Source organism: Gastrolobium bilobum, unplaced genomic scaffold, assembly GCF_033153095.1.
Source record: "Gastrolobium bilobum isolate Gb01-03AN ecotype WA unplaced genomic scaffold, APGP_CSIRO_Gbil_v1 utg2365, whole genome shotgun sequence".
NCBI classification, from domain to species: Eukaryota; Viridiplantae; Streptophyta; class Magnoliopsida; order Fabales; family Fabaceae; genus Gastrolobium; species Gastrolobium bilobum.
Genome location: NW_026899145.1, coordinates 271562 through 295572, shown reverse-complemented (window position 1 = coordinate 295572; position 24011 = coordinate 271562). Strand labels below are relative to the sequence as shown.

The following is a 24011-nucleotide window of genomic DNA, read 5'->3' as shown; positions in this document are numbered from 1 at the left end:
ACTATAGGGTCAGAATGGGAAAAGGAAGTACTATACGTGGCACGTTGAGTACGCTGAATTGATGTCAGTGATCAAGGCAGTATCAGCGGAATAGGGACAAATTTGTGGTGCATTAGATGTATTCAATTTGATTTTATTTTTTTTATATTTGAAAAAAAAATTAACTTTAAAAAAAAAAAATCGTCACTTTCAAAAAAATTTCTTTTTTTTTGAAAAAAAATTGTACCCACTTAAATATATATGATACACCAAAAATTTATTCGCAGGATAGAGAGGAGTGTGCAGTTGGAGATGTGAACGTAATGTGATGATGCAGCAAAACATGCACAGAGTGAGTGGAATGTTGGTATAAGAATCTAAATTATTAATAGAAAAATACAGCAAAGATGATGAACAATAGGTTAATGAAGTTATTGACAAAGAAAGACGGTGTAATATAAGTTCGCCCTATTAAATTTAATCTTCAAGATTTTGTCCTTATTATTTTGTAAGGTGAGTGATTTTCACTATTTTTTATTTTTTTATTTTGCTTTCTTTCCTTCAAAGTGGGATCCACTTAATTTTATATAAGAATGGCAGTAAAAATATTTATATAACAAAAAAAAATATTAAACTCTAATTGTTATATATTAAAAAATAGAAAAATATTTTCGCAGTTAATGCAGATAAGTTATCAGCATTTACTCCCAAAGTGACGTTGTTTTGGTGTTGAAATATTAAAAAATTATAATTATAAAGACTATTATAATCCTGAAAAATTAAAATTACAAAAATATTTTGATTTTCGTCCCAAAAATATTAAACTCTAATTTTTATATATTAAAAAATAGAAAAATGTTTTCGCAGTTAATGCAGATAAGTTATCTGCATTTACTTCCAAAATAACGTTGTTTTGGTGTTGAAATATTAAAAAATTATAATTATAAAGACTATTATAATCCTGAAAAATTAAAATTACAAAAATATTTTGATTTTCGTCCCAAAATAACTTTATTTTAGACTAAATGCAAATAACTTATCTTGCATATTAACGGTAGAAAAAACACACTCTTCAAAAAAAAATTAAGACTTTTTCATATCTAACTACGAGGCTTGTTACCCTACTTAATGTTGACGTGAATCATGCTTCTTTCGCCTAACCCTTCACAATTGATTATTAGATAAGGAAGAAAAGGAAATACTAGGTCACGGGTGAGCTATACCTTTTGGACGCTCAAATTTAGGTAGTGGCATATTACTTGGATAACGGTTCTTACTTCTTAGTGTTACTAGAGGCCGGGGCTGTCATGTTACTATAGTTATTATATTTAGTATGATGAGCATATTGTTAGTATAATTATTGTAATTAGTTTTATTATAATTAATTAAAAAATTCAATTTATTATTAATTGTAATTAATACTATCAGTCCGAGGACCGTAAATACGTATTGCCTTCTCTTTGTAAGCGCAATATACAATTTATAAGATTAGTAGCCACGTGAAAGTGAGAGAAAAAACCAGTATGATCCATAACTTTTTTGGAGTTCACTAAACTATTAGAAGGTAGACAATTAAAATTATCCTAATATCAACTTCTTTTTCTTTTTTTTTAAAAAATTAGCGTAAAGTGACCAGTAAAATCTCTAGGCAGTCATATGAAATTAGATTGTTACTCAGATATATGGAAAGAACTTAATTTACCTAAAAGGGGGATGTGACAAAATTTGATTCTAAAATTTCTTCAATACAAAGATAAAATAATACTCGGAAGGGGAGACACAAATCATTCATTAAAAGAACGTGCCATATGAGTACTTTCAATATATAGAATCCCTGATTTATACTTCATGCTACACAGAATTTACAATTTTTAGAGCTAGCCTATGTTGCACCGACACGAGACACGGGATACGACACAATAATTTTAATGCTAAATTGTGACATGTTAGGACACATTTTGATATTACATAATATTTTTAATTTAAGTAGTGTATATTATATTTAATATTCAATAATTTAACAAAAAAATAAATTAAACTTATAATATCTATCAATTTTGCAAATAAACATAAGATATCTCATATATTTATATTAAACTCAATAGAATGGTAATCATAATCTAACAAATTTAATAGTCTGAACTAAAAATACAATTTAACTCAATCTTTAAGTCTTTTTTTGAGTCTCTGCAATATGTGTCAGAGTGTCAAAAAATATCAAAACATCGAAAAGTGTCAAATACAACACGTGAAGTATTTTTAAGTATCGATGCATGATAAGAGCTAGCTATAGCACTAGCACATTTACCTGAACATTTCAAGGTTTTTTTTCTCTGGTAGGCCATCGAACCAACTGCAACCCATAATTTGCATTTATAACGTACGTTTACATGAACTAGTAGGAAGAAGTAATTGTCACGCAAAATACCATGCATGAGAAGATTGTGATTTGGTGGAATGTACAATCAATCTTTAATTTTGGAAATGGCACCTAATTTACTCCAATCAAATTTGTATAATATATGAGTAAATTGATGCTGAAGAGTGAGAAAATACACATTCAAAATAATGTGTTTGAAACAATGAATTTGGAGTATTCAATCGAATTTCCTCCTCTGGCAACAAAGACAATGAACTTCTAGCTGCCACTGAACGATGTCCCTTAGCCTCTCAAGTAGAGAAGTACAAGCCTAACTTTAGCTCTGAAAAGCAAATCAATCGAGGTTTGTCATGTCGGCGGTCCAGGGGAGCCCAAGACCGGAACCATCATTAATAGATTAAGTCTAAATCAATTATAGGAAGTGGGTTTGATAAAATATCAAAAAATTTAAGATAATGGGTTTATGAATCCCCCTTAAATATAAAACTCACATTAATATGTTTTCCTCTCTCTCTCAGTATCCTAAGCTTGAGTACTTAACCTAACTCTAGTCAATTATTAGGTTAATTCGAGCCTAACTCGGCTTTGATATCATTGTCAGGCGACCCACAGAGAATCCATGACAGAAGATCACACCATTAATGAACTAAGACTAAACCAATTATAATAAGTGGGTCCGATACTATGTCTTAACCCAAAAATTTAAAGCCAATAGATAGTCTCCATTTAACTTATTACCAACAAATGTGTAACTTTTTGAATATGTCAACAATAATTTAAATCCCTAGCTTGATTCAAACCTTTAATGGATTAACTTTTCTATAAACTTGATAAAAAGACTTTAAAATGATTATATAAATCTGGTGCGCCTTCATTTAAAGGTTATATTTATCTCATTTTACATGAGAGAAATAATTTTTCTACACACACAAAAGAGGGATGGATCTCATCACTCTTTTTTTCTCTCTCCTCTTATCTGTCGGTCCCACTTGTACTTTTATTTCTACAACATGACATAATTATTTTCTTACAACATAAAAAAGTATTTCCCTTCATTTAAAGGAAAAAAAAATATAAAGTGTGACAATTCATGGACTATTTTATTTATGGATTTATTGTTTTCACAAACTATTTTATTTATGGATTTTTTATTTTTCATCTTATATGAGATAAATTTATCTTTTACGTACACAAAAAAAAAGTATACGAGACTCATATTTTCTCATTCTCTGATCTCTTCTCCTCACATGGACCCACATGAGCCCCACATATTTTTATGTGGGATTCTTTTAATATGGTCCCAAACCACAATAAGTTTGGTGGTCCTTTACCAAAAAAAGAAATATTTTCTTTCATTTATACCCCTGTTTTCTTTCTAAATTCTCTCTCAATCCTTTTTTCCTCCTATTTTTGGAAAAGGAGCACAAGCTCTCCATCCACCAAAAACAAGCTCTTTTATGTGGGTGTGAGAGATAAATTTATCTCTTACAACATGAGAAACATTAAAGCCTTAAGAAAATTTATATTATTGAGAAAGCTCCTCCAGAACCACCCACACTTAGATTACTAAATCTCTATAATATTGGTTAAGATAGTGGGTTTTTATGTCTTCAAAAAATTTAGTGATCACTCCAAGAATAATTAGGTATAACCACTCACGGTTGAGTCTGGTCCAAGTGATGTTGTAAGATAGACTACAACGGGATCTATTGGGTTGTAACGTGAGATGATTCCACGGGATGGTTGCATTGATGTTAAGGAGCTTTGCTTGTCTGGGACAGATGAGAGAGGTGTTGAGTTTATGTAATATTGGAGAAGATGATCATATTTGGGTTTTGAATCTTTCTTATATAATAGTAACATGACTTGTTTGAGCTGTCTTAGTATGGCAGCAATTTACTCTCATAGGTGAATTGAGATGGCTTTGTCAACCTATCCCATTGAAGGATGCCTATTGGTGTGCTATGATATATAGGCTTAATTAGTTGGATCCTTATGTCTATAGTCCCTAGTCATTGGCTCTCGAGGAGGCTTATGAGTTTTGTGTTGTTGTCAATCCAAATGTGCATCTACGCTCCTCAAATCTTTTATTATAAGGCCTCTTAAATTGTTATTGAACTAGACCCTTCAGCTTGCTTAATATATGGATCCATTTCGTTTAGGATGAAGAGAAGTTCAATTTATTACAATATCACAAACAATCAATTTCAACAAATTTTCTAGTAAGATTATATATCACTAACTAATAAAGATTTTTAAAATTAAACTCAGCTCACACATTTGCTATAAATGAAAGGTATTAGTCATGTTAGAATTAATAACATAAAAATAGGTATTAAATTTTATATCTTTAAATTTATCAAAAAGAAATCCAAAAAAATGTGCGCATGTAATAGTGCGGCTATGCATGAATTGAAATTTCGTCTGATAAAGCAATTCTTATCTAGGATGAAAGCCTTTGCTTCAAGCACATAATATATGGACTAAATTTAACTTAAATAACAAGTTTTTCTGTATTCCATTTGCAGCATTTCTTTGACACGCACAAGTTTATTAGTGTTGCTTTGTCTTGCGGCATAAGTTTAATGTAGGATATCAAATCAGTCCACATCACTAAACACTTTTCGGCCCTTGAACTCATTTTCTTTTTCCTTCATGAATTAATCATTTTCTATTGACTTGAAAGCAAAAGTCAACATTTCACCAATCACACTTACCATTCGCGCCACTTGGAATGTTCCAACTTGGTCTAATTTTTCATTAATTTTTTTATCTAATATTTAATTAAAGTTGTAATATTTATATATAGCAGCACAACTTTCAAGGTTGTGTCTCCACACAACTGTTGAATTTAGAAGACAAGTTTGAGTCTTTAATGTGAAAGGTTCCCTTCAATTTGATTCTTTCTATGGTCAAGGATTAATTTGACTGTTCTAACTACTAACACTTTCCTCTTTCCACTTTATATTAATAATTTAAAACGTGCATTGATCTACTGTGACCCACCAACTCGCTTACTAGTAAACAAGAAGATAAAGAAAGAAAGAACCTTTTTTCACTAAATTAATACTTCACTATCTTTTATTTAGAACCAGGAATTGTCAAAATAATTAAGGGTAATTTGACTTAGTCAAGGTCATTTTTTTAACCTTGTATTTCTCCCTTCTCTTGAAATGAATTTTTAACTATTGTTCTGTTTTGTGTTATGAGTGAATGTTAGACACACTTTGATAGCATTCAACTTATCTCATGTTTAGTACAGTCTGCTTCAGATGATTATGGAAGGATTGCACGGATGCATTGAAGAAAGACTAAGAAAATAAGCACAATACTTTCGGTGTTCTCTTCTTATTTAAGAATTGGTTTTACCTTATTGTTGGATTAGTATTAATTGATTTTCTATTTGTCAATGAGGACATTACTTTATTGATAAGATAAAGCAAAGACTTTGGATTCCATACTTAATTTTGTCATTAATAAGCATTCACTAATTTATATGATATAACGGTCTTAGATGTAGAGCAACATTTTACCTTTTAATATTTTTTCCTTTTTCGACCAAAAGTACTGGTTGCTTTTTACCTTAAATAAAACGAGTTTGAATTGAACTATTCAAGACATCGAGTAGAAAGCTTTAATAAGTGCACAATGACAAAGCATGATTATGGCAATTGAGATTGGTCTGATTTTTACAAACACCAAAAGAAGCTTTGGAATTTACAATCTTTTACCAAGTCTCATATATCTAATATAATCATATATAACTTTCCATTAAACAATAAATTTGTTGAATTCCTCCTCTAGACTTCAAAAGGGTTGCCTCATCACAATTACACAAAGAAGCATACACTCAACTATAGAACTTCCACAATGTATTTGACTACTTCTCACTCCATTATTCGCCATCATATATTAGTATTATTTTTTTGTTTTTCCAAGACAAGAAGACAAAAATAATGATTGTGCCATACAGGAAAATGAGTTAAACAAAGAAACACAGAAGGGTAGAAGAAAACGCAATGAAAGCAGCCTTTTAAGCACAAAATCAAACCCACATACCTAATTCTTTGTTTTATGTTATAACACTGAATGAAACCATTTTCATACTGTGAAAATCCACAAATTAAAGAATAGTCTATATTCTATAACCTATATGATATTCCAATTAAAATCCAAATGGTTCACGACAATGCTCACCTAATTCCAACTAGCATGCTTTATGCAAACAAACACTTGTATTCACATGCGCTTTATATCAGTTACGAATACATATAATCTCTGTTTGACCTTTGTGCATTATCTCACTCAACCTCTTCCAATTGCCAAAGAGAACATTGTCAAACAATTTACATGGAGGGAGTTCAGCTATCAAGAATGCTGACAGGGCGAGTTTACCAAGTTGTGTAACGTGCTATTAATTTTTCCCAGTGGTCAAGGACTGAAGAAGCCTCAAATATGGGTTACCTTTGACAAGATTATCTTTTTTTTTGTCATTTTATTTCTGTTTGGTGACTTCTTACATCAAAACAACCCAAATATGCAATCAGAACTTAATTGTTTTTAACTGCTTGGGGAAGGACCACCAAGTTGCACAAAAGAGGAGGGTTGGACAAGTCAAAAGGCTGAAATCTTTTTAGGAAACTATAAAACTTGTCAAAGATGTAAATTAATTCCATGGTTGTTAACAACCAATTCAACCCAAAATCTTAAGGTGTTATGTGATCCTTGTGCTTTTCTTAATTCCACCTGAAAGTAGGGGGCGGTGAGAATCGAACTTATAATCTCGTGATCCCTGAAGCTCTAATACCATGTTAAGAACTAATTCAATCCAAAATCTTAAACAGTTATATAATTTTTAATACTTTATATTATTTTCTAACAATTGTCTTTTTCTCTCTCTCCTCTTTCCTCCCTTTTTTCTCTGGACGGCCCACGTGAGCCGGGACCACTATATATTTGCTCGTCAAGCTCTAATACCATGTTAAGAACTAATTCAATCCAAAATCTTAAACAGTTATATAAAGATCTTTTTAATACTTTATATTATTTTCTAACAATGGTCTTTTTCTCTCTCTCTTCTTTCCTCCTTTTTTTCTCTGGACGACCCACATGAGCCGGGACCACTATATATTTGCTCGTCAAAGATGTCAGGCTTTTCAGCAAATGCACTCGTTCACCCGGCTAGTTTAGCAGTCTAAGCCTTAGGGAATCGCCACAAGCGTACTGGCTTATATGCCTATGAATGTCTCTCCTTGTCAACCCAATAATGCATGTTGCAGCGTGCAATACAGTTGGTCAATGACGATAAAAGAGGGGCATAATTAGATGATAATTCTTTAGTTCATAAACTTTTTACTTTTAACAGTTTGGACAAATGATGACTTCCCCATGCAGATTTCGAGACCATAATTTTCTCTAGGACAAGATAAAATCTTGAGACATTTTTTGCATAGACATTGTTTACACTTTGCATTGCGGTTTATGTCATTTACAACAGTCTCATGCTGAATCGTAACAACAGCGGATGTATGTTTGTAATCATCGTATGATTGAGTAACCAAAGTTTGCATTACATTCACTAGAGGTATGGTTACCCTATTAAGAGATTGTAGAAATAGTCATTTTTGGGATTCTGAATTTTTGGCAAAACAAAAGTAGTAACGCAGTTTAAAAAACAAATTTCCGGACTGCAACATCAGGTCTTTTTCTCTGGGCCAAGTTCATGAATTTATTCAATTTACTCGAAGTTCCAGAACTTTCAATATCATTACAAATTTATTATGAAAATCCGATAAACTTCTGCTATCATACTGAGCTTTTATTATTGTTTTTACCCCCTGACCAATTGCCTCTATTTCCCAACCATGAGGATAAATTAGCATAAGTATCTTCATTCAGAATGGGAACAAATTGCAGTTTGAAGTAAGGTAAAAACCTTCATGAAGGAAACAGTTTGCTAGTTTAGTAAAAGAGTTCGCTTTTTCTACGGTCAACGTAGATAACTTATCTACATTGAGCCCAAAATGATATTTTGAGACAGAAATCAAGGTATTTTTGTAATTATAATTTATTTTAAGATTATAATAGTCTTTTTCATTATAATTTTTTACTTTTTCAACTCAAAACGACGTCGTTTTGAGAGCGAATGTAGATAACTTATCTACCTTCACTTTAAAAACATTAAAGCCTTAGTAAAAATGCAATAACAACAAATAAAATAATAAAATAATAAAATAAAATAAAATAAGTGGAACTGATAATGGTAATGAAAAAGGAAACACATGCTAATATCCAACCACAAACCCAAAAGGAAAATCAAAATTGCAGAAACCATGCTATACTAGGTGAACAAAAATAATTTCTTTAAAGTAAAATTATCTCTAAGCAAGTAAAAACATATTTATCTTTAAATTTTAGTAGATTAAGACCATAATGCTCTTTAATTTAAATCACTGTACAGTCTAAAACATTCAAAAACAATTACAACTGGAAGAGTTATACAATGACATAGAAATATGTGAATGTAACAAATTTTTATATAGATTATACGGGCACTTAAATTAAGAAGCATTTTTTTTTTAATTACAACCTAAGCTAATGGAATCATGTTGGCAGAAACTATGCACGAAAATCGCCAAGATGTTCTACATTGATCTCTACTATTAAACTGAGAGACAGTCTAACTCAGGGAACCTAAGCAGAAAGAAAATGGTAAGGAATCAATGCAGATCATTTTCAAGAAGAATATGTACAAAATATTTCTTCAACCAATCAAAATTTTCCCCTTCTTTACCATAGGCCATCTCATCAACCTGACAATAATGTGATTGGTAATACCAGAATTTCAGCAAGATCAGTTCTTACCATCCTCTAATTAATTTGCGAAATTCAGGCAAAAGAACTAGAAATTCACGTTCAACATGCCTCGTTGAGTTAATGATCATGACAAAAGGGTAGGGGCAAAATCACCAGCATGCAACTTGAGAATCTGATATCCATCTCAACCCCAAAAGAAGAAAGTTCCCATCAACTGTGGTCCATGACTTGCCAGCATGCAACTTGAGAATCTGACACTCCCTTCTTTAGTTGACAACACTGCAGAAATAGAACTCCTTTGCTGCTTGAATGGCCATACTGAACTCTCACCAATTACCGACCCTCCATGAGATCAGCAAGTGTTATTTTTCCGCAGTTGCCGGAATCTAGTCTATCAAACTTCTCACTAATCTGCATGATATCCTTCTCAGTTACTTTTCCCATCTCCTTGAGCTTGTATATAACATATTCTGATTTACTGCATGACCAAAACACGATATATTCAGCAAAAGCACAATGTGTATGAGTCAAAAAAATTCAATCAAAATCTATTAACATGGTCTTCTAAGGACAAAAACTAAATAACACAATTCAAACCACCAAAGAAAAAGAATGATAAATATTGTCGTTAAGGACCTGAAGTAAAGCAAAGCAGAAATGAATTAGGCATTTGTAGAATGCAAACAAATGAGACCTAACTCAGAGGACATTACAGTAAGAATCTGTATGCCCAAGACAATTATTTAGAAACTGCATGTTTATGTGACCTGTTACGGAAAACCAAACTATGTCAGAAGAAAATCCATAGATGAAGAGAGCCAAGAAAAGAAAAGCACGTATTTCAGGTTTCCATTTTAGACAGAAATTAATTAAAAATATTATTTATACTACTTAATAAAGGGGATTGCCCCTTTAACTGCTCAGTTTAGTCACAATTTTTAACACATTTTGCCATATTTGTTTACATGTACTATTTACCATTAAAATAATTATGGCATTTAGGTGATAGAAAACTGCTCCTTATTTGATTGAAAGTTGTTCCCTCTCTTTTTTTAAAAAATTAAAAATATTTTAAATATTTTCTTTTCATTTATTATAACAATATGAAATATTTATAACTATATGAATGAAAAATAAAAAAGCAGATTGACAGGGACGCTAGTGATTATATAATTACAACAACCATCCATCTAAAATGCTAGTAGTCATACTTCACTCAAGCACTGTACTAGTTTCAATATAGCACACTAAAGTACTGAGAATCATCCATAGAACAGATCTAAAAACAAGATCAAATATAAAAGACAACCAAAAGCCATTATCAATGCCATTTACTGCAGTTTAGTCTTGTCTGACAGTTGTTTTTCTAGAATTAAATTGGCACGTACCAATTATTAGTATTAAACATCTGAACTGCTCCCAAAAGCATAAGAATCTAAATGAAAAGTCATTCTTATAATCACAATATCTCTAAATGGGAGTTAACACGTAAAATAAAATATATCAATATATCTTGTGGTAAATATAATGAATCAGAAAGCGCTATACCAAGTAACAACTACAATCATGATGGAAAATAGAAGTTTCAAGCAGATGCATATTCTGCTATATGTTGATAGGAATTATATGTTTGTTTTATGAGGGTTTATGAACCAAATGGGCCTTTGTTATGAGTTTATGCACTATTCAGGCTTTCTTATTACTCTTTCAAAAGTTTGATTGTAAGCATGCCTAATTTATATTTTGAATCTCCTTAAGGAAACCAGTTTCTCTCTGTTACTGGTTACCTTCCTTTTCTTTTCGGTCTTCTTAAGCAAATGTCTTTCCTGTTAGGCATATGTGCGTGATAATGAGTTGAATATGTGCAATTGCAAAAAGTTAAACATTACAACAGTTTATGTGCAGTATAGTCAACCCTACCACATAACATTTGGCGTCTTAATATGATCCTATAGCATGGTTGTCCATAAGTTTATAGTTTATAACTTTTTCTAAGGCACAAATGTTGGTGCATTTGAGGGAAGTGTAGTATTGAATATACAATGTTAGGGTTAATTACTGTTTGCTCAAGCCCTTTGGGTATTCATTAATCAACAACCTAAACAAGGTCTATAAGACAACATAAATAGCAGGTAGAATATCATAAAGTTATGACTAAAAGGCATTGATGACCATCAAGACTATGGATAAACTAGAGAGAAAGTCTACGCATAAAGAACAATAACATGTACCAAAAAAAAAAAAAAAATTTGAAAAACCCAGAAAATTATTGCAGCACTAAAAGAACACTAGCAAACAGCAATCTAATTAAAGGAATTCTGCAGCGCGCTTGTTTCTAAACCAACCAGAATTATTTCTCCAAGTTCTTTCCTATTGCATTCTAAATGGAGACATAGCCATGCACCAAAAATAATGAGCTACTCCATAGTGTAACAGCAAGTCATATACCATTCTCGTATACTTCTTACACATACAACGTCAAGCTAGTTGCAACAATAGATGATACCAATGTAAGATCTATATTCCTTTGAACTCCCAGAACCACACTCACACTGAAAAGCTCCTTTGGATCAAATTTCTCACACTGTTCCTTTTAGTTACTATCTTATTTCATCACCAAACAACAAACAACTATACTTGAAGATAATAGAAATTAGAAATCATCCTTCCATATTTACATAAACTATACTGCTATGAAGGGAACTACTTAATTGAAATGGAAACAAAGATTCTCTGACCCAATTGTGCTGTCAAATCTTGATCCCCACAAAACACCTGGGAAATAAACATCTAGGGACTTGCATGAATTGCAATGATGACTAGATTGGCTTACTCACTTTTGTGCTAGTGCTATGTATGATTCAACATTCTGTAACCAAGTCAAAGTAAATGACATTTTCTGATCAACTTCATCAACATCAGATTTGTTTTCTTTTTCTTTTTCCATTTTTATGGTCTGTTCTATCATTTACCTTTTCAACTCCAAGCACTTTCTCAAACAAAAATTCCAATGGCATGCAAGTTGTGCACTTAACCAAAGGCTCCATGTACAGCTTTATGGGTCACTTGAAATAATAAAAGGAAATTACAAAGAACCAATTAGCCATTAGATTATTGGGGCTCAACCCTGCTACAGTCACTGTAGCAAATCAGTGGGAAAGAGAGAAACAAAACAAGTGAGGCTGACAATTTAAAATTAGCGGGACCCATTATTTAGCTGAACCAAACATGCTCATTGTTTGTTGATACTGCTTCTCAATCCTAGAAATTCCATTGCATAACCGGGTTCATCATACACTAGTGAAATAGAAAGGTCTGCCTTTTAGTATTTGTGCATTCAAGTATGTCAGTTTTCTTTGTGATTAAATATAAAGTTATTGTAGGAAATTAGGATTTTTGAATTTTTGAATTTGCTGAGTCATGATAGGATAGGACTGACGACTCATTGTTGAGTCATTCTTATCTATTTTTTCATTTTTCACTTGTATAAATACCTCCTATTAGTGTAAACCTAGTGTATCAATACAATAAATTATTTTCTACATCTTTCAATATGGTATCAATAGCGGGTTCAATCCACCCCTAGATCAGCTATCCTCAAGGCTAGGAACACTGTTCACCGCCACCGGAAACACTGTTCACCGCTGCCAGAGTTATTGTTCATCGTCGCTAGAAACGTTGTTCATCGCTGGAGTACTGTTTGCCGCCACTAGAAACACTGCTCATCGCCGGAATTACTGTTCATCGAATTTGTTCTTCCATATCTCTTCATTCATGGCTTCTTCGGATCGTTCTTCCGCTTCTTCATCTGCCCCCAATACTCAGTCCTCTGGAGACAACTTAAGCATGAAAATCACTAGTCATCGGTTAAACGGTAAGAATTTCCTGCAATAGTTCAATCTGTTAAGTTGGTCATCCGGGCAAAGGGTACGATGGGTTATCTTGACGGGAAGATTAAAAAACCTGCCGAAAATGCTCTTGACTATGAAAATTGGGAGATAAATAACTCCCTGGTAATGGCGTAGCTGACCAATTCCATGGAACCCCAGATCAGCCGAACCTATTTGTTTCTCGATACTGCCAAGGAGATTTGGGATGTTGTTCAACAAAATTATTGTGATCTGGAAAATACCTCTTAAGTCTTTGAACTAAAAAATAAATTAAAGGACCTACATAAAGCAGGTATGACCATTACTGAATATTTCACTGCATTAGCAAATTTGTGGCAGGAATTGGATCTTCATTATGCATTCGACCTCAAAGGATTGGAAGCTAATGCCCAGTTTAAAAAACACTTAGAAAAGGAACGACTTTATGAATTTCTTGCTGGCCTCAACCACGATCTTGATGAGGTTTATGGTCGAATATTGGGTCAGTGACCGTTACCCTCACTTGTTGATGCCTTTGATGAGGTTTGGAGAGAAGCTAGTAGACAGAAAGTTATGCTGGGAGAAAAAGAATCAACTGATAAGTTTGTTGATATGTGTGCATTGGTCACCAAACATACTATTAATTGTTCTTCTAGGGAATTGAAACAGGATGGTCGTCTGTGGTGCACCCACTGCAATAAAGTTGGTCATACCCGTGAGAGGTGTTGGGAGATCCACGGGAAACCTGCAAATTGGAAGCCAAAAGGGCAGAATAAAGGTCGTGCATATTAGGTCTCTACTGATGACAGGGTTGATGAGCCTCGTGCCTCCGCTGACTCTGATAATGTGTTTCTCAGCAAAACTCAATTCGAGCAACTTCAGAGGCTTCTGACTCAATCTCCTAAGGCCACTAGCAATGTGACCCAGCAAGGTACAACCTTCCATGTTGATAATCAAACTCGTTGGATCCTTGATTATGGAGCCTCTGACCATATGAGAGGTAATCCGACCTTGTTTTGCTCTTACACTCCATGCTCTCTCAACCCTCTCGGGTCAAGATCGTCGATGGCAGTTTCTCCCAGATTGCAGGACACGGAACCATTAAGCTTTCCGAGCAGATTAATTCAACATCAGTTCTTCATGTTCCTTCTTTGGCATGCAATCTCATTTCCCTTAGCAAGCTAGCTTCTGAGTTATGTTGTTTTGCTAAATTCTTTCCTTATGGTTGTATTTTTCAAGAACAGGACTCGGAGAGGATGATTGGCAGTGCTAGAGAGGATGACGGACTTTACTACTTTAAGGATGGGGTGACTCATGAATCTGCTTGTGTGAAAAATGACTTTATGTTTCCTTTTGATTCATGTAATGATGTTATGTTGTGGCACCGTAGGCTAGGCCATCCAAATTTTACCTATCTTCAGAAATTGCAACCAAACTTATTTATTAATAAAAGCCCTAGTTTGTTTTGTTATGATATTTGTCAACTAGCCAAGCATACTCGTGTTCATTATCCTTCTAGAGCTCACCATGATTCTTCTCCATTTTCTTTAATTCATAGTGACATATAGGGTCCAGCCCATGCAAAGAATATTTTAGGTGCTCGATGGTTCATTACGTTCTTTTACGACCACTACCGGGTTTGTTGCGTATACCTATTAAAGGACAAGTCAGATATTGTACCCATTTTCAAAAAAATTCATGTCATGGTTCAAACCCAATTCCAAGTGTTATACAAATTGATGCACCCGAGCTGATTGATTTGGATTGAGCTCAAATTTGGATAGCCAACTCGAAATGGGCCTCTGAGCAAGATTCGTCGCGTTGCCATGTGCATGAATAGTTTTGGACCTTTTTATAGTTTATTCCATAATTTAGGCTTTTCAATAATTGTTAATTATTTCCCTTTTTGTCATTTTTAGATTATGTTAGAGTGTGCGTTAATTGTGTGTTATCTCCTTTGATTACACGTGATTATAGTTATTTACCTTTTTTTATATTGTTTTGTCTATTTAAATCTTGGAGAACCCTATTGTTATAAGGTTGTTAATAAAATATAGAAAAGAGAAATAGTGTTTTCTCGCAATCCTTATTTTCAGTCTTTCTTTTTGTTTAGCCAATGAGTTACTGCTTCGGTATTACAAATTCTTCATACAGATAATGGCAAAGAGTATTTTAACTCTATTCTTGGAGAATATCTCTCCCAACATGGCATCCTTCACCAAAGCTCGTGTCCCGTCACACCCCCACAAAACAAAGTTGCTGAAAGAAAAAACCGACTTCTCCTTGAAGTTGCTCAGGCTCTAATGTTCACTATGCGTATCCCAAAATACCTTTGGGGGGAAGCCGTTCTCACTGCCTCGTACCTTATCAATCGAATGTCATCTTGCACTTTCAACTTTCAATCTCCTCTTTCTAGTCTTTTCCGCACCTTCCCTTCCTTCCAAGGCATCTCCTCCATACCTCCCAAGCTGTTTAGTTGTGTCGTATTTGTCCATATTCCCTCTCATCAACGGTCCAAGCTTGATCCTAAGTCTCTCTGGTGTGTCTTCATTGGTTATTCTCCTACTCAACGTGGCTAGAAATGTTATTCACCCTCTCTTCGTAAGGTCTTTGTTTCTATGGATGTCACCTTTTTTGAGACCCAACCTTTCTTTCCCCGACTTCTCTTCAGGGGAGAGTCTTTAGGAGAAGATGAAGATCAGTCATGGGAACCTACTGATGCCACAGTATTACCTCTACTATTGGAAATATGGGGAGCTACAAAACACTCACCATCAGAGACAGGAGCAGCCTCCTCAAAGTGGGGACAAGTTTATAGCAGGTGAAAGCCTCCTCAAAGTGTGAATAACCCAGAGTATCTACACTGCCAGGATTTTGAACCAAGTTCTAGTTCCAGCACACTGACACTTGAGTGCCATGACAAAAATGTTCTACACTTGCCCATTGCTCTTGGAAAAGGTACTCAATCTTGTACTACTCATCCTATTTTTAGTCATATTTCATATGTAAAGTTGTCCCCAGGGTTCCGTGCTTTCAATACTATGTTGGACAGTACAACGATACCAAGAAATATACATGAGGCTCTCAATGATCCAAAATAGAGAGATGTTGTCATTGAAGAAATGAATGCTCTAGAAAGAAGTGGAACTTGAGAGACAGTGATACCAAAGGAAAACAGGCAGTAGGATGAAAATGGGTGATTATAATAAAATTCAATGCAGATAATAGCATCAACAGATACAAGGTAAGATTGGTTGTGAAGGGGTTCATCCAGACTCACAGGATAGATTACCATGAGACTTTTGCTCTAGTTGCTAAGGTCAATACCGTCTGAGTTCTCTTATCACTTGCTACCATCCTAGATTGGCCTCTGCAATAGTTAGATGTAAAAAATGTGTTCCTAAATGGTGATTTACATGAAGAAGTCTGTATGGATCCTCCAACAGGCTTTAAAAAGGGAGATGGATCAGTGTGTAAACTAAAAAAGGCTCTCTATGGGTTGAAACAGTCTCCTAGAGAATGGTTCCATAATTTCACACAAGCTGTCAAAGGATGAGGCTTCATTCAAGTACAGACTGATCATACTCTCTTCCACAAACACTCTAAGGATGGTAAAATTGCTATTCTTATTGTGTACGTGGATGATACAGTTCTTACAGGTGACGATAATGAGGAATTGAACTCCTTGAAGGAGTATCTAGCAGCTCAGTTCGAACTAAAAGACCTTGGAACTCTTAAATATTTCCTTGGTATGGAAGTTGCTAAGAGCAAAGCAGGCATCACTCTCTCACAAAAGAAGTATGTTCTAAATCTTTTGCTGAAAACAGGAATGTTAGAATGTAAGCCTGCCGAGACACCTGTGGAACCTAACACCAAGTTAGGTATTGAAGATGGGAACGATGTGGACAAAGAGCAATATTAGAGATTGGTTGGCAAACTAATTTACTTATCCCACACGCAAACTGACATTGCCTTTGCCGTGAATATGATATTAGTCAATTCATGCACTCACCCAAGGATAAACATCAAAGTGCAGTCTATAGGGTGCTTAGATACCTCAAGAAAACTCCAAGCAGAGGATTATTCTTTAGAAAGGGGTATAATCGGACAATTGAAATCTATACTGATGCAGATAGGGCAGTTTCATTAGTGGACAGGAGATCTACCTCAGGCTATTGCACCTATATGTGGGAAAATCTTGTAACTTGGAGAAGCAAAAAATAAACAGTGGTCGTAAGAAGTAGTGCTGAAGCAGAATTTCGAGCTTTAGCTCATGGAGTCTGTGAGGGAATATGGTTGGGAAGACTTCTTGAAGAGTTGAAGATCTTATATTCCCTACCAATAAAATTATATTGTGACAACAAGGCAGCTGTTAGCATCGCTCAAAATCCAGTTCACCATGATTGAACAAAGCATATGGAAGTTGATCATCAAAGAAAAACTAGATGATAGAAGTATGTGTATGATGTACGTTCCTACCAAAGAGCAGACTGCAGGTATCCTCACTAAGGGCCTACATCGGCCAGCCTTTGAAGACCTGATTGGCAAGTTGGGAATGATCAACATTTACCTCCCAACTTGGGGGGGAGTGTAGGAAATTAGGATATTTAAATTTTTGAATTTGTTGAGTCATGATAGGATAGGATTGTTGAGTCATAATAGGATAGGACTGACGACTCATTGCTAAGTCATTCTTATTTATTTTTTCATTTTTAACTTGTATAAATACCTCATATTGGTGTAATCCTAGTGTATCAATACAATAAACTCTTTTTTACATCTTTCAATAGTCATGGAACAAAAAAGTGGATAAAGGTTGATTGGTTTTGTTGAAATTTGAATCTTGCTTGTCAATAGCAAAAGTAAAATACAACATGGCATGTTTTGTACAAGTTATACATGCAAGTAGATGGCAAAGAAGTGGCCCATTTATAATCTTGTATTGACAAATTTATATTATCTTCTGATAGGAACCAGACAGAGATCGTACGAAACATAAGAAACAATGGATATTTTATTGATATTCCAGATACCATAATGATATTAGCGGTGTGTACAACAGAAAAGATGGAAACAAAATGTATAGCCAGGGCATTCAAGAGACCCTGTCTCTCCCAAGTCTCTGCTCCAAAATAACTCTCGTTTACCCACAATATACTCCCTGTTCGTATATAAATTCTACCATGCAACCATAAAGATTCCCAAATCTTCTCCGAATCACAATTTGTTACGCAAGTCAGTATGAGTAGGGTCTGATCCCCTATGGCCCCTCCTTGTGTACACTTTTATGGGCTTCCTATCATCTTACTAGTTGATTATTAAGCTTAGAATCAAGCTAGGTTGTCAGTAGCGGCCCGTAGCGCCGCTAATCCGCTACCGTAGCGGGTAGCAGCTGTCGGCCGCTACAAACCGCAACGCTACGCAACATTGGCCGTAGCGGAAGGTAGCGGCGTAGCATAGCGGCAATACCGTTGCACCACTCCAATGTTGGAATTTGATGGGGAATCCGGAGATGATGATGATTTTCTTCATTAGTCCACTTCTTGTACTTGACTATTTGACAATTTTATTGTTCATTTGTGTTTAGTTTTGGATCCTTCCTTTATGTTCCTTGTATTTAACATTGATTGTGGAATTATGTGTTTGATTTTGTGTGACTTCTTATGTTTGAGCATTAATACTAAAAGCGGTATTGCCTCGTTTCTTGACTGTTAGTATAATATAAGTAGAATTAATACTTCACCGTAGCAGCAATACCGCTACCTGCTACATCGCTATACCATTTTCGGGGTCGGCCGCTACCGGCCGCTAACTGCTACTGACAACTATGGAATCAAGTTGAGTAAGTCAAGGTTCAATACATCATTTCTTGAAGCTTTTCCATTGTACCAATTCATTGCATGTATTGGGTATTAAGGTTAGTTATTCCACACAAATAAAATCATAAAGATGTAGCTTGTTAGAATCTTGAGTACAAGGAATTATCGTTCTGGAGCTACACCAGTTTACTGTCTCCTTTTCCAATGTTAATATTTTTTAACAAATTGAACCTACAAATATTAGAGCAATTTTAAAATTGGACCTCCAAACGTAGTTATCTTCCTAACCAAATACCAAAATATATAATAACCAGTAACCCCATCTACTACTATGTAAAAAGAAAAAAAGAGGCTCCATCAACCTCCAAGCACTGCACATAATAACTACTGGCTGCCAACCTTAAAATAGAGAAGTTGAATGAATAAATCCCACCTATGACAGACTACGAAGCAGTCCACCCTCCATTTTCCTGTCAAGTTTCCAAACACACCCTCAAGGTACTTTTTCTCTCAAATGCAAATCTCCAAAGTCGGTTTTCATAAAGGGTTATTATTACGGCATTTGCCACAGTCTATGCCTAACTACAGATATTCTGGATAAATAGTCCTGAATTCTGAGAGAAGTGTGAAGCACGGGCATCAGATGAGCAGTATATATAAAGGTTATACAAAAGGCAATCTATTTCCATGGGTATGAGTAGGAGACATGCAGACTAGAGGAAAATTGCTTCCTGCATGTTAGCAAATTCACATAGTCATTAACAATCAACAAAGAGGGGGTTCAGCACAGAGTTTCTACCCATATTTTTCATTTTATCTACTGCTATAAAGCTCATCCTCTGCGCAGGGTCCAAGAAAGGGTCTATAGTAGGCAGCTAATTACATGAATCAACCCCATGACATCCGGATCACATGGCAAAATGCGGGAGTATATAGTGAGGTGTGTATAGAATGATGGAGACATGCAATCTTTCAGGTCTTCATAACATGCAGGCATCAATGATGGAGACAGTTAGAATGGAGCACATTGCAAATATAGTAAACCACAAGGTCTGGCTTGGTTGGGAAACTGAGCTCCATTTAGGTGAACTTCAGTGCAGCGCAGGGGTTCAAAATCCCCTAGAAGCCAATACCCAAGCAAGGACTAGTTCTACACCCAAAGTGTGTAGGGACATCTCGTCATCTTAACCCCCTAAAAAAGTTTCAAATATAGTACAATTCTTGGGATTTTGCCTTCACGGGCATCCTCGCTGTCTTGTACAACTGAAGATATCAGTCTACCTTGGATTAGTTTGATCAACATATAACTAGAGCCAGAACGATGAACTAACAATATTACGAGGACAAAAAACTATAATACAAGATAATGCTTTGTTACCTTTACAAAGAAATACAGGACCTGTATTATATATATACTGCATATTACTACTCCTCAAAACTTAAACTAATGACCTCCAACATAACGAGGAAAATACCACTTAAAAACAAAAAGCAACACTGATGTAGACTGCCATGCTAAGCAAGTAAAGAATGCAAACTACTAAATAGTCCAATCAACATTTTTATAGTCTAATTTTCAGATTTGATATTTACAAGAAGAAGAGGCCTAAGAAGTAGAACCACTTACCAAGCCAGTATAAAACCAGAAGGTCTTAGTAACACCAAATAATATAAATATTTGGAAACACATACTCTTCAAATTAGATAGCAGTTGACAACAACTTTGAGAATATAATGGTAAAAACTAATTTCAGATAACAAGTTAATTGCCTCCATAAATGAATACCTCAAAGGATAAGATTATTCAAGTAAGCGTGATTAGAGGAATGCTGAAATATAATATTTCAGTGCTCTACTTTCATAAACAATACCACTGATAGATGCCAAAGACTATTCAAATTTTATGAGATAGAAACATATCGATTCATACCTCACAAAGCCATTATTGTCTATGTCTGCAGCAAGAAACTCAGAAACAGTCATATCCTGACCAAGAATCCACTTTGCCATCCTCCTATGCCGCTTATCCACTCTTGCCTCAGCCAAAAAGAGGAATGCTCGTGCCACAGCAAGCGTCGACACAAGCAACCAAATTGCAGCAAAGATACGACCATGCAAGGTCTTGAATGCATGGTCTCCATACCCAACAGTTGTAACAGACATAACAGAAAGATAAAAAGAATCTATCCATCCAAGCCTTTCCACAAAATGCATAACCCCCACACCAACTCCAATACAAAGTACCACAACACCCAAAGCCAGTGCGACCTTCATCCTAATCCTCATCCTCCCTTTCTTCACATCAATTATATATGACTTCCCATCCTTCTCTCCCCTACTCTTCACTGTCCTCAACAAATGATTCTCCTGCAAATCAAGAACATAACTAACCATCCCACTGAGCAATATGTCTATGAAACCAAAACCCACTAACACAAACAATATAGAGAAAAGCTTCGTGGCTGTACTATTTGGAGTAATATCACCATAGCCTATTGTACACATTGTAACTATACAAAAATACAATGCATCCACTATAGGATGAGTCTCAATTGCTGTAAAATTATGACGATTGAACCAATAAATGACCACCCCCAATGACAAATAAATAACAAGAAGAATAACAGCCTGATGAATAATAGATTGGCTAACAAATTGGGGTCTTCGCTCAGGGGATTGGGGATTGAAATCGCTGATCACAGCCATAGCAGGTGCAGTTTTGGAGCGATGGAGGTTCTTTTTGTGCCATGGATAATTGGGGTCAATGAGCCAAGAGGAATGTTGTTGTTGTTGGGAATCTAAGAGTGGTGATGCAAAGTCTTGTGAAGAAGAAGAAGAACAAGAGGGTATTGAGGAATTAAGGGAAAGTGTTAAGGCATCAACCAAAGGTGAAGAAGGGTCATTCGGGGAAGCAGAAGAAGGACCAAATATTAATCGATCCTTGAAATTAGAAGGGGTAACAGGAAGATGAATCTCATCATTCTCTGGCAATGGAAAAAGCTGAGAATGCAATGGCGTAGGAGGCATCTTTCTGGGGCTGAAATATGGGAGCAGAGGCTCCTTTTCCGATTGGGTCATCCGTGAAAGCGATTCTTGGGATTTCTTTGGGTGCAGAGAATTGCTTAACACAAGAAGAAAAGGGGTTGGCTTTGAAAGATGAAACGGTTTTCCAGATATGGGTCGGTTTCAGAACAGAGGAAAACACAAAGAGATGCATGTGGGAAGGGAAACATAGTGAGAACAGAGAAAAAAAATTTAGGATTTCGTTACAGTTTGTGTCTTTGTGATGAGGAACGTTATGTGTAGAGAAAGAGAGCAAAGTGGCAACGGAAGTTAAAACAGAGAGAGAAAGAGAGAGAGAAATTGGAGGTAGAACCGTAGAAGAGGTTGACGTGGAAGGTGACAATGATATGTATGATTTTGAGGTACCACTAATTTTCAGAGGAAAATGCTACACTCACGCGCTCCTCGGTGGACTCGTGGGGGAGTGGTTCAAAATGAAATCGTTATGAGGGGCGGTAACTCCGGGATAGGACTTATCCGTCGTCATGTGACTGAATCAGACCGGTGAAAACTACGTCAAAAACTACTGTTTTTTTTTTTTTTTTTTTTTTTATAGTAACAAAGAGATAATGTTCGGCACTATGAAAAAGGGAAAATGGTTGGAAACTGAAAATTCAATCAATCACTTATTAAAAAGTAATAATGATTCACTTGACTGTAATTACTTTACTCGTTATTTTATCGTTAATATTGTACGAGTCTCATTTATTCGACTTATAAAATAAAAAACTATTTAATTAAGGGAGTACTAAAACAGATAGAAATTAGTAATTTAGTTTCCAATATAGGTTGAGTAAATAGAGAGAGAATATGATTCAATTCTCACTGATGTATCCACTATAGTTATCTCGTACCCCTTTTTCTTTCCTTATAATTTTGTTTACTATACTTGCTACCGTAGCATTATAAACATTATTATTATTCTTGTAATTTCATTCATAATTTCGATTATGGAATTATTAATGAAACTCAATTTCTATAAATAATAGAGTGAGAGGTAACGAAGATAAAATACGAGCTTGTTTTATAGCAATCGTAATTAATCGTTGTTGTTTTAAGGTCAATCTATTCACACGTCTAGATAATATTTTTCCTTGTTCACTAATAAATCGACTAATTAAACTCATGTTTTTATAATCACTTATGTTTCACAATTTTTTAATTCCATTTGCCAATTTAGAATTGATTCTTCTTGGATACAAATTATGATAATGTATATTATTCCTCGAATCGTTCGTACCTTCATCCGGCTTAGTTACACCAAATAAAAATAAAAAAAGTGGTTTCCGCTTTCAAATTCTATAAAACCTAAAGCCACGAACCATAGAGTACTTATCACTGGTGCCACAGAGAGATATGTTTTTATATCCCGCATTTCGAATCCTCCTTCTTTTTAGTCTTTATTGTAATTTTAAATGCATAATTACATACAGTAATACGATTTGATGACTATTTCGTTAATAATCGTTTATATTTGTCGGCAGGATTACCAATTCAAATGGAAATGTACTTGACATGTACGATGATTCATTAGATATTTCATTTAACAAAGAGTTTTGGAAGTTGAAAGAAAAGTAAAAGAAAGAAGGAATCAAAGAAATCACTTGATTTATTTCGTCTAGGCGGCGCAAATTTCACAAAACACCCTTATGAATTTTGTTAGGACATTATTTAAATTAATAAATTTAACGATCTCATCGAAAACTTACAGCAGCTTGCCAAACAAAAGCTAAGAGAAAAAAGAGTAAGGGTATTACTGGCATAATATCTACAACTGGATTCAAAAAAGCGCAGGCTTTTTTTTTCATTTTAAATACTTTTCAATCTTTTTTGATTATATAAATAGAGAATAGAGGATAGGCTCATTATAGAAAAAAAGATATGGAAATTTTCTAACAGGGCTACCGTACAGCAGTGGCGGACTTAGAGGTGTTAATATAAGTTATGACGCGTGGGTCAATTCACGACACGATACGAAAATTCGTGTTCAGGTTGACCCGTAAAAAAATTCGTGTCATGTTCGTGTTAGGAAAAATGACACGTAAAAAATTCGTGTCGTGTTCGTGTCGACCCATATTTTTTTTT

General features: G+C 34.8%; 1 protein-coding gene across 1 annotated transcript; it reads right to left on the bottom strand.

Moving 5' to 3' along the window:
* Positions 1-8849: 8849 nt before the first annotated feature.
* Positions 8850-22147, bottom strand: LOC133287587 (two-pore potassium channel 3-like). Its single transcript, XM_061485226.1, has 2 exons — positions 20794-22147; positions 8850-9653 (listed from the first exon to the last, which is right to left on the bottom strand). Exons 1-2 carry the CDS (start codon positions 21939-21941, stop codon positions 9509-9511), a joined length of 1293 nt encoding a protein of 430 aa, XP_061341210.1. The 5' UTR covers positions 21942-22147; the 3' UTR covers positions 8850-9508.
* Positions 22148-24011: the final 1864 nt, after the last annotated feature.

Coding starts and splice junctions, on each gene's coding strand:
- LOC133287587 (XM_061485226.1), bottom strand. CDS start 21,941: ATGACCCAATCGGAAAAGGAGCCTCTGCTCCCATATTTCAGCCCCAGA. Junction 9,654..20,793: donor GACAATAATGGCTTTGTGAG/GTATGAATCGAT, acceptor TTGGTCATGCAG/TAAATCAGAATATGTTATAT.